Source organism: Euleptes europaea, chromosome 12 (genome assembly GCF_029931775.1).
Source record: "Euleptes europaea isolate rEulEur1 chromosome 12, rEulEur1.hap1, whole genome shotgun sequence".
In the NCBI taxonomy this organism is placed as follows: domain Eukaryota; kingdom Metazoa; phylum Chordata; class Lepidosauria; order Squamata; family Sphaerodactylidae; genus Euleptes; species Euleptes europaea.
The window spans coordinates 5,220,463-5,232,819 of NC_079323.1; the positions used below are offsets into that span (position 1 = coordinate 5,220,463).

General features: G+C 48.8%; 1 protein-coding gene across 1 annotated transcript in view; it reads left to right on the forward strand.

The window, feature by feature from the left end:
* The first annotated feature begins 1,120 nt into the window (after positions 1-1,120).
* ACER3 (alkaline ceramidase 3) overlaps positions 1,121-12,357 on the forward strand; it is a 40,152-nt gene continuing 28,915 nt past the window's right edge. The window contains exon 1 of the mRNA XM_056858268.1: positions 1,121-1,223. Coding sequence (XP_056714246.1) covers positions 1,121-1,223 — 103 coding nt within the window. The remainder of the gene's footprint in view (positions 1,224-12,357) is intronic.

Below are 12,357 nucleotides of genomic sequence, written 5' to 3' on the forward strand. Positions count from 1 at the left end.
TTGGGGGGGAAAAGGCATTCACCAGCACAGTACAGCTTCAGGAGATTACAGATTACAAACAGCACAAAGGCGCCGTGGTTCACACGGGTTACTGTCGGCTTCAAAGAGTCCAAAAATGCAAAACAAACCTTGAAGGCTACTTGGTGGGAAAACGAAACTAACTGACGTGGGGGGAAAAGATTAGAAAATGGAAAGAAATTTCCAGGAGGAGATTTCCATTTGGTGGCCTTTGGCTAAAATCTCTCCTCTCTTTTATTTTTGCTGCAAAAAATAATTAAAAAATCTCTTGCTTTCAGTCCTGAGGTTGGGTTTCTTTTTATTCAGAACTTAAAATCTGTTTAAAGAAATAAATCTTTTTATTTCCAACACTGAGGCATAGACCTGACACTGGCAACCCTAGCGATCGGCCCCAACGCCTTAAAATGGAGCCGCCATAGCCAGAGGCAGTCTACCTTCACACACTTGGCAGGCTGGGAAAGGGGTTGCTGCCCTTCGGAGGGCGGCGCTCTGTGCCATGAGACCCCCACTGAAGCCCCTTCCCTTCCCCAAACTATGCCCTCCCCAGGCTGCACCCCTTCAACGCTCCCTGAACCCCCCAGCCTGGAGTTGGCAGCTGAGCCTCTCAAGCGACCCCGCCCCCCCACGACGACGGGCTGCTTCTGTGACGCCTTTGGGCGAGCCTACCTCACAGGGCTGTTGTTCCGGGGGGGAAAAACAGAACGGGGACGGAAGGTGGGGGGGACCCCCGTTCCAGCTTGGGACGGAGGGGAAGAGTCAGAAAACCTCCCGGGGAGGGAGCAAGGCGGCGGGACGGGCGCTCCCCGCCTTCCTTTCCCCGCCCGGCAGGCCGCGGCCTAGTCGTTGCCATGGCGACCGCCGCTGCGGCCTACCCGCGCCGCCGGCGCGGGTAGGCCGCAGCGGCGGTCGCCATGGCAACGACTAGGCCGCGGCCTGCCGGGCGGGCCTCTCCGCCGCGCCGCGCCGCTCCGCCCCGGAGCCGACGGGCAGGGCGGGAAGGCGGGGCGGCGCCAGACTGGGCGAAGGGCCCATCCGGGAGCGGCGCCGCTGGCCCGGCTTCTTCCCCCTTTCCTGCCTCCCGCCCTTCCTCGCCCGCGCCGCCATGGCTCCCGCCGGCGACCGGGCCGGCTACTGGGGGCCGCCGACCTCTACCCTCGACTGGTGCGAGGAGAATTACGCCGCCTCCTATTACATCGCCGAGTTTTGTGAGTGGGGGGAAAGCGTGTGTGTGTGGAGCGGGGGGGCGCGTCCCCACGTTCCCGGGTCACCCTCGCCGACGCGGGTTACGGGGGTCCCCCCTCCCACCCGGGAGATTGAGGACGGGGGTCGGGAGAAGGTCGCGCCCCCCCACCCAAGGCCCCCCCTTTGGGGGTGGAGGGGTGGGCCCTGGGGGTGCCCCTTTTGCAGGGGTGGCCCCGCGTCCCCACGTTCTCGCTGACACGGGTGTCTCAAAAAAGGAGACTTGGGATGGGGGTCGGGAGAGGGTCGCGCCCCACCACCCAAGGCCCCTCTATTTGGGGAATGGAGGGGTGGGCCCTGGGGGGTGCCCGTTTTGCAGGGGATGCCCCGTGCAAAAAAAGGAGGGTTTTTTTAAATTTAATTTTATCTTTTTCGTCTCGGCATCTCTGGAAAAAGAGCCCCCCCCCATTATCCATAATCCAATCCCCCCCCCCCCACTAGCCGAGTGACACCCAGTAAGCATGAAGGGCTTTAAAGGAGCATCCATAGAATCATAAGAGTATCCAAAGTTACTCCAGTAGATTTACACCCTTTTATTTCATTGGGGTTAGACTGGAGCAACTCTGCGAAGGATCGCACTGTTAGGGGCTGAGATGCTCTTCTGTAGGAAGGAGAGAATACCCTATGCAAAAATCTCTTTCCCCCCCAAAACCCCCCCCCATAGTATAGTATCAGCCTATACAAAGTTGCTCCGGTTTAAGCCCATTGATTTTGGTGGTCTTACGGTGGAATGACTCTGTCGAGGTTTGAGCTGTTAGGGGCTGAGATGCTCTTCTGTAGGAAGGAGAGAATACCCTATGCAAAAATCTCTTCCCCCCCCCCCCGCAATCCCCCCCATAGTATAGTATCAGCCTATACAAAGTTGCTCTGGTTTAAGCCCATTGATTTTGGTGGGCTTACGATAGAGTGACTCTGTCGAGGATTGAGCTGTTAGGGGCTGAGATGCTCTTCTGTAGGAAGGAGAGAATACCCTATGCAAAAATCTCTTCCCCCCCCCAACCCAACCCCCCATAGTATAGTATCAGCCTATACAAAGTTGCTCCGGTTTAAGCCCATTGATTTTGGTGGGCTTACGGTGGAGTGACTCTGTCGAGGATTGAGCTGTTAGGGGCTGAGATGCTCTTCTGTAGGAAGGAGAGAATACCCTATGCAAAAATCTCCCCCCAATCCCCCCCATATAGTATAGTATCAGCCTATACAAAGTTGCTCCGGTTTAAGCCCATTGATTTTGGTGGGCTTACGGTGGAGTGACTCTGTCGAGGATTGAGCTGTTAGGGGCTGAGATGCTGCTCTGTAGAAAGTGGAGCATATCCCATGCAACCCCCCACCCCCCGCCAAAAAAACACACACCCATAGAGTAACTGGTACCCAGTGGGCCAAAGGTGAGCCTATACAAAGTTGCCCTGGTCTGCACCCATTGATTTCAGCGGGCTTACAACAGAGTAACTCGGCAAAGGATTGAGTTGTTAGGGGCTGAGATGTTGCTCTGTGGGAAGCAGAGAACGTCCCATGCAAAAATCCCCCCCCCCAACACCCATAGAGTGACACCCAGTGGGATGGGGAGAACGAGATGAATGTGAGCGCTTTAGGAGGAGGTGTATGTTGGCCAGTCTGTAGTTGGGTGAAGTTGACAACGGATGCACCCTATCCAAAAATGCCAAATGAATTCTCCCCCCCCCCCCATTCCACCACCTCTCTGGAGAAGGGCACCCTACAATTCCCTAGGCATCCTCCACCTTTCCTAAAGCCATCGGCAGAATGACACCCAGTCGGTTCCCAGTAGTGACGTGGAATGAGGGCCCTGTAGCAGAAAGCATGTGGTTTGCTGCTTCTCTTATGGGTAGGACAACATCCAAGACCGGTAGCATATTTTAAAGACCGACAGAATTGCTTTCTTGAGTCAGATGCAAATGAGGAGGAAGTGTTGTTGGCGTCTGCCAAAAGTGAGCCTTGACTCACCAAAGCGTGCAGCCTGTAAATTTTTGTTGATCTCAAAGTTGATTCTGGACTGTAAATTTTATTCTGTGGCTACACATTGTGTACTGTGGCTCTATGGATAGTTTGGGGAAGGGTAGTATTTGATGAAACTTTCCTAATTAATCCTGTCTTCTTACTGTTTCCATTGCGCTCCCCCCCCCCCCATGATATTACATGGAGTGGAACAAATATTGTGCAAGGGACATGCTTTTTAAATTTCTTCTTCTGGGACTCTGTTTCGAGGCTGAAGTTGGTTCCGTGTTCCTTATGTGCAATCCCTAACTCTTTATTCGCTGACCCAGCCACACGTTGATAATATTTAGACGGCTCTGCGCTCCGAATAAGCTTTGGGCCACCACAAATGGGAGCCAGCGTGGTGTAGTGGTTAAGAGCAGTGGCTTGGAGCAGTGGACTCTGATCTGGAGAACCGGGTTCGATTCCCCGCTCCTCCACATGAGCGGCAGAGGCTAATCTGGTGGGCCAGGTTGGTTTCCCCACTCCTCCACATGAAGCCAGCTGGGTGATCTTGGGCTAGTCACAGTTCTATTAAGAGCTCTCTCAGCCCCATCTACCTCACAGGGTGTTTGTTGTGGGGAAGGGAAGGTGATTGTAAGACAGTTTGATTCTGCCTTAAGTGGTAAAGAAAGTCGGCATATAAAAACCAACTCTTCTTCGTCATCCTCAAATAGATTTAGAAGGATTGGTTCTCGTCACACACATGTAGACACTTTGGGACTGTATGACTAAGGAACCAATGTCAGCCTCCTGAATCATCAAATTTTTATTGTGCCTTTCTTCCAAGGACCTTGGTGCAGGACGTGTGGTCTATTTTGTCCTCTCAACAACCCTGTGAGGTAGATTAGGCTGTGAGAGAGAGAGTGATTGGCCCAGGTCACCCAGTAAGCTTCATGGCTGAATGTGGATTTGAACCCAGGTTATGGTTTGGATCCGCTATGCTAACACCACACTTCACACTGGCGCTAAACCTGTCGTGGTGCTGCCCTCCAGATTGTATTTTTGGGGAAAGAATAATTAGAAAAGGGAATCATTCCTGTTTAGAAATGCACCGAAATGTCGCTGCAATGTGTGTGGGCATAAGAGAGACCATTTGCCAGTTTTCGGTTTGCCACATCGTGCCTGGTTTCTGGGATTTTTCCAAAGAACACCACACTGGCTGAGATATTGCTCTTATCCTGCAAGACATAGTTTATAATCTAAAATGAGAGCGTCCTCTGGAATACTTGGCACAGATCAGTTATGGGTTCGCTGTTGAGAAATATGTCCTTGCTTTGTACATTGAACGCAGAGTTGTTGAACCAGAGCCTTTCTAGCTTAAAACAACAACATCTTTGCCCAGTAGCCAATCCTTAGAGAGCCAGTGTTAATGTAGTGGTTAAGAGAGGCGGACTCTGATCTGGAGAGCTGGGTTTGATTCCCCACTCCTCCACATGAGCTGCGGACTCTAGTCTGGAGAGCCAAGTTCTATTCCCCACTCCTTCACATGAGCTGCAGGCTCTAATTTGGAGAACCAGGGGTGATTCCCCGCTCCTCCACATGCAGCCTGCTGGGTGGCCTTGGGCTAGTCACAGTTCTCTCCGAACTCTCTCAGCCTCACCTACCTACCTGTTGTGGGATCTGCTATGCTTACTGGCTTGAAAACCTCCAATGTTTCAATTGCTCATATTAGGTTACTGGGGCTGACTTCTGCTAGCATTTACGTGTTGAGTGCAGAAGGTCCCATAAGAACATAAAAAAGTCATACTGGATCAGACCAAAGTCCAGCAGTCTGTTCACACAGTGGCCAACCAGGTGCCTCTAGGAAGCCCACAAATAAGACGACTGCAGCAGTATCCTGCATGTGTTCCACGGCACCTAAGATAATAGGCATGCTCCTCTGATACTAGAGAGAATAGGTATGCATCATGACTTCTGTTCATTTTGACAAGTAGCCATGGATGGGCCTATCCTCCACAGACAGGTCCACTCCCCTCTTCGAGCCTTCCAAGTCGGCGGCCATCACCACATCCTGGGGCAGAGAGTTCAACAATTTAACTGTGCATTGTGTGAAGAAATACAGTATTTTTGCGTGTATAAGATGACTCTTTTTTCTTAAAATATTTAGGAAAAAATTGGGGGTCATCTTATACACAGAAGGTTGCTCTCTTTGGCCGGGGAAGAGAGTGGGAGGGAAGAGACCGATCGCCCTGGCTGTCGGCGACTGGCCTTTCCAGGGTCCCCGCTCTCTTCCCGGCCCCTATTTTTCCATACGCCCCCATGTATAAGACGACCCCTTATTTCTTAATTTTGGGTTTAAAAATATAGGGGTCATCTTATACATGGGGGTGTCTTATACACGGAAAAATACAGTACTTTTGTCTGTTTTGAATCTCTCACCCTTCAGTTTCAGCAGATATCCCCACATTCTGGTAGTATGAGAGAGAGAGGGAGAAAAATTTGTCTCTGTCCACTCTCTCCATACCATGCATAATTTTATAGACCTCTGTCATGTCTCCCCTTACCCACCTTTTTTCTAGGCTAAACAGCCCTAAGCATTTTAACTGCTCCTCGTAGGGCAGTTGCTCTAGCCCCCTGATCCTTTTGGTTGCTCTTTTCTGCACCTTCTCAAGCTCTGCAATATCCTTTTTTAGGTGTGGTGACCAGAACTGTACACAGTATTCCAGGTGTGGTCTCAGCATAGATTTGTATAAGGGCAGTCTGATAGCAGTTTTATTCTCTATTCCTTGTCTAACTGTGGCCAGCATGGAATCGATGGGGTCCCGATTGGTGGGGTGAGCCAAATCATTTTTTACAGCCAGTGGGAAGACATTCCACTTCTCTGCTTTCTCTACAGAAAGAAATAAGTTTTCTGGAAATTTCTCTGTTGGAAATTTCCCCCAACTCTGTGTGTAGAGTTCAACATGCATTCTTTACCTGAGGCAGATGCCCTCCTGGCTGAGTTGTGTTTTCCAAAACACGGTTTGGGCATATCTTTCCCTCTTGCTTATGTACACCTTTTCCTCGTTCTTGGCTTGATGCAACATCGTTTGTTGTGGTATCTGACTTGGAAATGTGAATCCTGAACTAGAAATACAGAATGCTAATTTGGAGGCAGGGCTTGGTTAGCTCCAACTGTAGTATGCGCAGTTTGGATGCAAACTCTAGCCCTGTTCACAAGTTACAGTGAGCGCACGCACAACTGTGTACACTTGGTTTTTTTTCTTTATACAAGCATTGAGCAAGTCGCATGTTACGTTCAACACGTGTGCAGCTCAACGTGTTATTTAAGCCCCATTTTTATCCAGGTACCGGTCCCTGGTTTTGTTTTCCAAGTGGACCTGTGTTGGCTCTTCCTTATGAACAGAGTGATGCATGTACACGCAAGATGTAAAGTGTGTTCACTGTAACCCGTGACCAGGGCTCATGACTGGAGCAAACCAGGGACGAAGAAGAAGAGTTGGTTTTTATATGCTGACTTTCTATACCATTTAAGGAAGAATCAAACCGGCTTACAATCACCTTCCCTCCCCCTCCCCACAACAGACACCTTGTGAGGTGGGTGGGGCTGAGAGAGCTCTAAGAGAGCTGTGACTAGCCCAAGGTCACCCAGCTGGCTTCATGTGTAGGAGTGGGGAAACCAACCCGGTTCACTGGATTAGTGTCCGCTGCTTGTTTGGAGCAGTGGGGAATCGAACCCGGTTCTTCAGATCAGAATCCACCACTCCAAACCACTGCTCTTAACCACGCTGGCTCTCTGGACGAGGTGAGGGATTCCAAGTTCCAAGAGGCGAGGAGAGAGGCATTCTCAGGCGCCAGGCCATGGTTTCGACAATCACCTCTGGTGCCATCTGGACGGATCCATCATTGAGTTTATGAAGAGGGCAAGGCCCAAACAGCTTAAGAAAATGCAAGGAGAAATGTACAGGTAGAACAAGTTCATCTGATTGAAATTAAGACTGATGCTGAAAAACTAGAGTAGGTAGGAGGAAGGAAATTGTTCAGGAGAGGCAGGGTTATGAGATTCCAACAACCTGTGCTCCCCCCCCCCCCTTAGTTCTGAAACTAGATGTCCTATCAGAGGTGGGATGCATGTGTGTTCGGTCCTTTGAGCTTTATTAGAAAAGTGTCACAACTTGGGTGTGACCTCATAGGGAACGGCGAGTCGTCTTTTTAATGCAGTTGCATAATTTCTCTTGTCGCTGGCTCCCAGAGCCAGTGTTGCTCTCTGTAATCCCGAGGAACATGCAGTATCACAGACAGAGAGTCTTCTCCAGGGGGAAAAAATACCCAATGGGGGAAAGATAAGATATGATGAAGGCCAAGGATGCCGTGGGCAGAATACGCTGGTAACAGTCAGCACAGAATAAATTCTGCGGTAATTAGAGAACCTGTTTCTAGGCATCTGATGTAGTTGAGTTTCTGGACCTTGGTGGATCTGGGTCCGGCCAAGTAACCCCTGCATGAAGGTCCACTTGTGAAATAAGTGGGTGACCCGCCTGGACAAATCTGGTCCAACTCCAGGTGTTGCTTCCAAAAACATAGGTACCGGTACTAATCTCGTGCCCAAACTGTACTGATGCCCATTTGTAAGAAGTCTCAATAAAGCAGTCCCGTCGAAAGACTTAAAAATGCCTTTAATAAATAATGCAGAATACTTTAAGGTGATCGGCTGGTCTCACCAAGGTGTTTTGAAATGAAACACCTGTCACATTTCACAGGTATGTAAGGACACACGTGTAAGGTTCCTGTTTTCTTAACAGGAATATAAGAAAAGCCCTGCTGGATCATACGTGTGGTCCATCTAGTCCAGCATCCTCTCTCACACAGTAGCCAACCAGTTCCTCTGGAGGGCAAACAACAGGGCATAGAAGCCAAGGCCTTCCCCTGATATTGGTTCAGGCACTGGAATTCAGAGGTTGACTGCCCCTGAATGTGGAGGTTCCCTTTAGTCACAGGGATCGCTGCCTGTGTAGCCTCCTCCCCCTGGCAGTTATTATATTTTTGCCGGACATTTTATTCCAGTTGCTGTGCATTGTATTCGTTTATTCTTCCATAAATTGCTCTGCTCTGGCTTAAACAGCAAGAGCACATAAGTTCTTTTTTTAGGGGAAGATGTGCTAGAAAAACTCAGGTCCTGAGGTATGCAGGTGACCATTCAAAATTTGCCTCAGCAGCTACTCAAGTCCAGGAGTTGCTTCCAAAAACTTAGGTGCCAGCACTAATCTTGTGCCCGAATTGTACTGATGCCCATTTGTACAGCATGGGTAGGTCTGGATACTTTGGATACCTGATACAGTGTAATTTTTTTTCTTTCGTTCTTCATTCCCTACCCCATAGGTGCATTCATTTGCATTCACATTTATTTAGTTATATCCTGCTTTTTCTCCCCACTGGGAACTCGGTGACTTAGAACATCATCCTCCCCCCTCTCCATGCTATTCTCACAACAACCACCCTGTGGGGTAGGTCAGGGCGAGGGAACGTGGCTGGCCCAAGGTCACCCAGCGTACTTCCATGGTAGAATTGGGGATTTGAACCTGGGTCTTCCAGGATCCTAGCCAGACACTCCACTGCAGCACACCGTCTCTTCGAAATGTCATGTCTCTTGTGGGAGGCCAGGAGTGGGAAAATGAATTTTTAACAGGCCAAGGTCAAAGGTGTTAGTTCAGTGTGCTTTGTTAATGTTTCTGCAGTTCAGCTCTTTACTTCATGTGAACCCGGCATGAAAGTCCTTTACGCTGGGGTGGGGTTTTCAGCAGAGAAGGGAGGCTGCTTTGTATGGGAGCAGATCTCCCCAAACCCACACAAAAGTCCCGGCTGCAGAGGAACTGGCTAGTTGAGGATTTCTACCTCCATGTGTTTTCGTACCACTTTCTAGTTTCAGTACAGAACTTCTTAGAAGTTTCCGTTTTGTAAAGCATGCAAAAGATTTTGGACTCCTGCTCCTAAGGGCAAACCCACTTCTATCTAATCAAGAACATTAAACATTGAATGACTTCTCGATGGAGTACACTAGTTTCCCAGACTTTTTGAGTCACAGAGCGCTTTTCAGGAGAGGAATTCGTCATGGAGCACTAATTTTCACCTAGCACCTATAGCACTAAACTGAATGACAGTAGAAGAAGACGACGAGTTGGTTTTTATATGCCGACTTTCTCTACCACTTAAGGAACAAACTGACTTACAACCACCTTCCCTTCCCCGTCCCACAATAGACACCCTGTGAGGTAGGTGGAGCTGAGAGAGTTCTAACAGAGCTGTAACTTGTAGCTGGCTTTGTGTGGAGGAGTGGGGAAATAAATCCAGTTCACCAGATTTGCGTCCGCCGCTCATGTGGAGAAGTGAGGAATCAAACCTGATTCTCCAGATCAGAGTCCACCGCTCCAAAGCACCGTTCGTATCCACTGCACCATGCTGGTAGTGTAGTATTTTTCTTTCCAGTCTCTTCACGGAGCACTAGGAGATGTTTCGTGGAGCACCAAGTACTCCTTGGAGCACAGCGTGGGAACCTCTGGTGTACAGAATGTCTGGCTTTTGAAGAGAGATGCGCCTGTTTATTTATTTTTTTCCTTGCGCCTGTTCCCACAACTAGGCTTGACAAATTTATTTATTTAGCTCATTGATGCGATTACACAGAGTGAGTCAATATCATCAACAGGATGGGACGTTCAGTAAACAGCACAATAGAGATTAGGGTTGTAGAACCAATCAGAAATCTGAAAACAAGACTGAAGCAAAGCATAAGTCTCAGCGTGGTACATTAAATGATGCAAAAAATACATAGTAGGATCCCAGTTTCAGCAAGCTGAACACAGTCCCTAATCGTTTATCCCAAATAACCCTGTGAATCATTTAACACAGCGCAACTCTATTAAGGGTAAAGGTAAAGGTCCCCTGTGCAAACACCGGGTCATTCCTGACCCATGGGGTGACGTCGCATCCCATCGTTTCCTAGGCAGACTGTGTTTGCCAGTGCCTTCCCCAGTTGTCTTCCCTTTACCCCCAGCAAGCTGGGTACTCATTTTACCAACCTCGGAAGGATGGAAGGCTGAGTCAACCTTGAGCCCGCTATTTGCCTGCATAGGAAAACCCTCTTGATTAATTCAGTTTTGCATAGTTTGCGGAAAGCCAGGAGAGAGGGAGCTTCCCTGACCTCCTCAGGCTGGCCGTTCCACAAGGCTGTTCCATTCCACAGCAGAGACGGCACACAGACGGGCAGTTGTTGATCTTGCCCATTTGCAGGTTGGCACCTGGAGAAAACCTTGCTCAGGTGAGCAAAGCTGTCATATAATCATAGAGTTGGGACCACCAGGGTCATCCAGTCCAACCCCCTGCACAATGCAGGAAATTCACAACTACCTCCCCACACACACACCCCAGGGACCCCTACTCCATGCCCAGAAGATGCCTTCCCTCTCATGATCTGCCTACGGTCATAGAATCAGCATTGCTGACAGATGGCCATCTAGCCTTTGCTTAAAAACCTCCAGGGAAGGAGAGCTTACCACCTCCCAAGGAAGCCTGTTCCACTGAGGAACCGCTCTAACTGTCATAAAATTCTTCCTAATGTCTAGACGGAAACTCTTCTGATTTAATTTCAACCCATTGGTTCTGGTCCGAAACTGTGAGGGGTTTGTGCTAAGGAGCTGAGGGAGGCATTTCCTGGGTCAACTTTGCATGCTAAGATCGGTTTTGAGGTCAGGAGAATGACGTTTCCTATTTTGAAGCTATCTTTTTTGGGTTGTTTGTTTGTTTCCTGTCCTTCCCCTTCCAAAAACTCGGATCAGGCTGCAGCTGCTCCTTGGCCTCTTACTTTCTTTAATTATTCTGCTCGAACGACCAATAGATCGTAAGCAGGACCACACTAAAGCACAATGGCCAAAATATTTAATATCTAATATATCCCCCTTATCCTTTAAAATAAGCAACCAATATATATATATATGAGGAAAGGCTGAGGGACTTGGGAATGTTTAGTCTGGAGAAGAGGAGGTTAAGGGGGGACATGATTGCTCTCTTGAAGTATCTGAAGGGCCTTTGCTTAGAGGAGGGCAGGGAGCCGTTCCTGTTGGCAGCAAAGGATAGGACTCACAATAATGGGTTTAAATTGCAGGTGGAAAGGTACCGGCTGGATATTAGGAAAAAATTTTTTACAGTCAGAGTTGTTTGACAGTGGGATCAGCTACCTAAGGAGGTGGTGAGCTCCCCCTCCCTGGCAGTCTTTAAGCAGAGGCTGGACAGGCGTTTGTCTGGGGTGCTCTAGGCTGATCCTGCATTGAGCAGGGGGTTGGACTAGATGGCCTCTAGGGACCCTTCAAACTCTATGATTTTATATCTATATAAATTTTGAAATCTTTGCCATCTCCGATTTATTTGTTATTTTAAAAAAAATTCAGGAAGGGTGAGTGTCTTCTTTCCAGCTTTTATCTTTGAATCTTGACTGGAAGAAATGGACTTTGTTAGCTTGAGAGGCTGAGCTGAGCTCGATAGTAGTTAAAGGACTAGTTAGAAGGCTTCTCTCTCCTTCATTTAGCAAAGCTGCTGCTTGTGGTCTGTTAGAAGGAGGAGGAGGGGGAGGGGTTGGTTTTTATATGCCGACTTTCTCTACCACTTAAGGAAGAATCAAACCTGCTTACAATCACCTTCCCCTCCCCACAACAGACACCCTGGGAGGTAGGTGGGGCTGAGAGAGCTGTGACTAGCCCAAGGTCACCCAGCTGGCTTCGTGTGGAAGAGTGGGGAAGCAAATGTAGTCCACCAGGTTAGCCTCTGCTGCTCATGTGGAGGAGTGGGGAATCAAACCTGGTTCCCCAGGTCAGAGTCCGCCACTCCAAAACACCACTCTTAACCACTACACCACGCTGGCTCTCCATTTAGCAAAGCTGCTGCTTGTGGTCTGTTAGATAAATTTTCTCCCTTTCTCTTCTTTGTTTTATTTGGTTTCTTTGTTTGGTTTTGTTTTCAGATGGGGTTAATTAAATAAAACAACATATTTAGCTGTTCAGCTATTTTATCTAGTTATTTAATTGTTTTTTATAGATACTCTCCTATATTTGTCCCCGACCGTTTAGGAGGAGAGTGTTTGTGCTTTTATTAAAATGAAATGCAGTGAGATAAAGATAAACG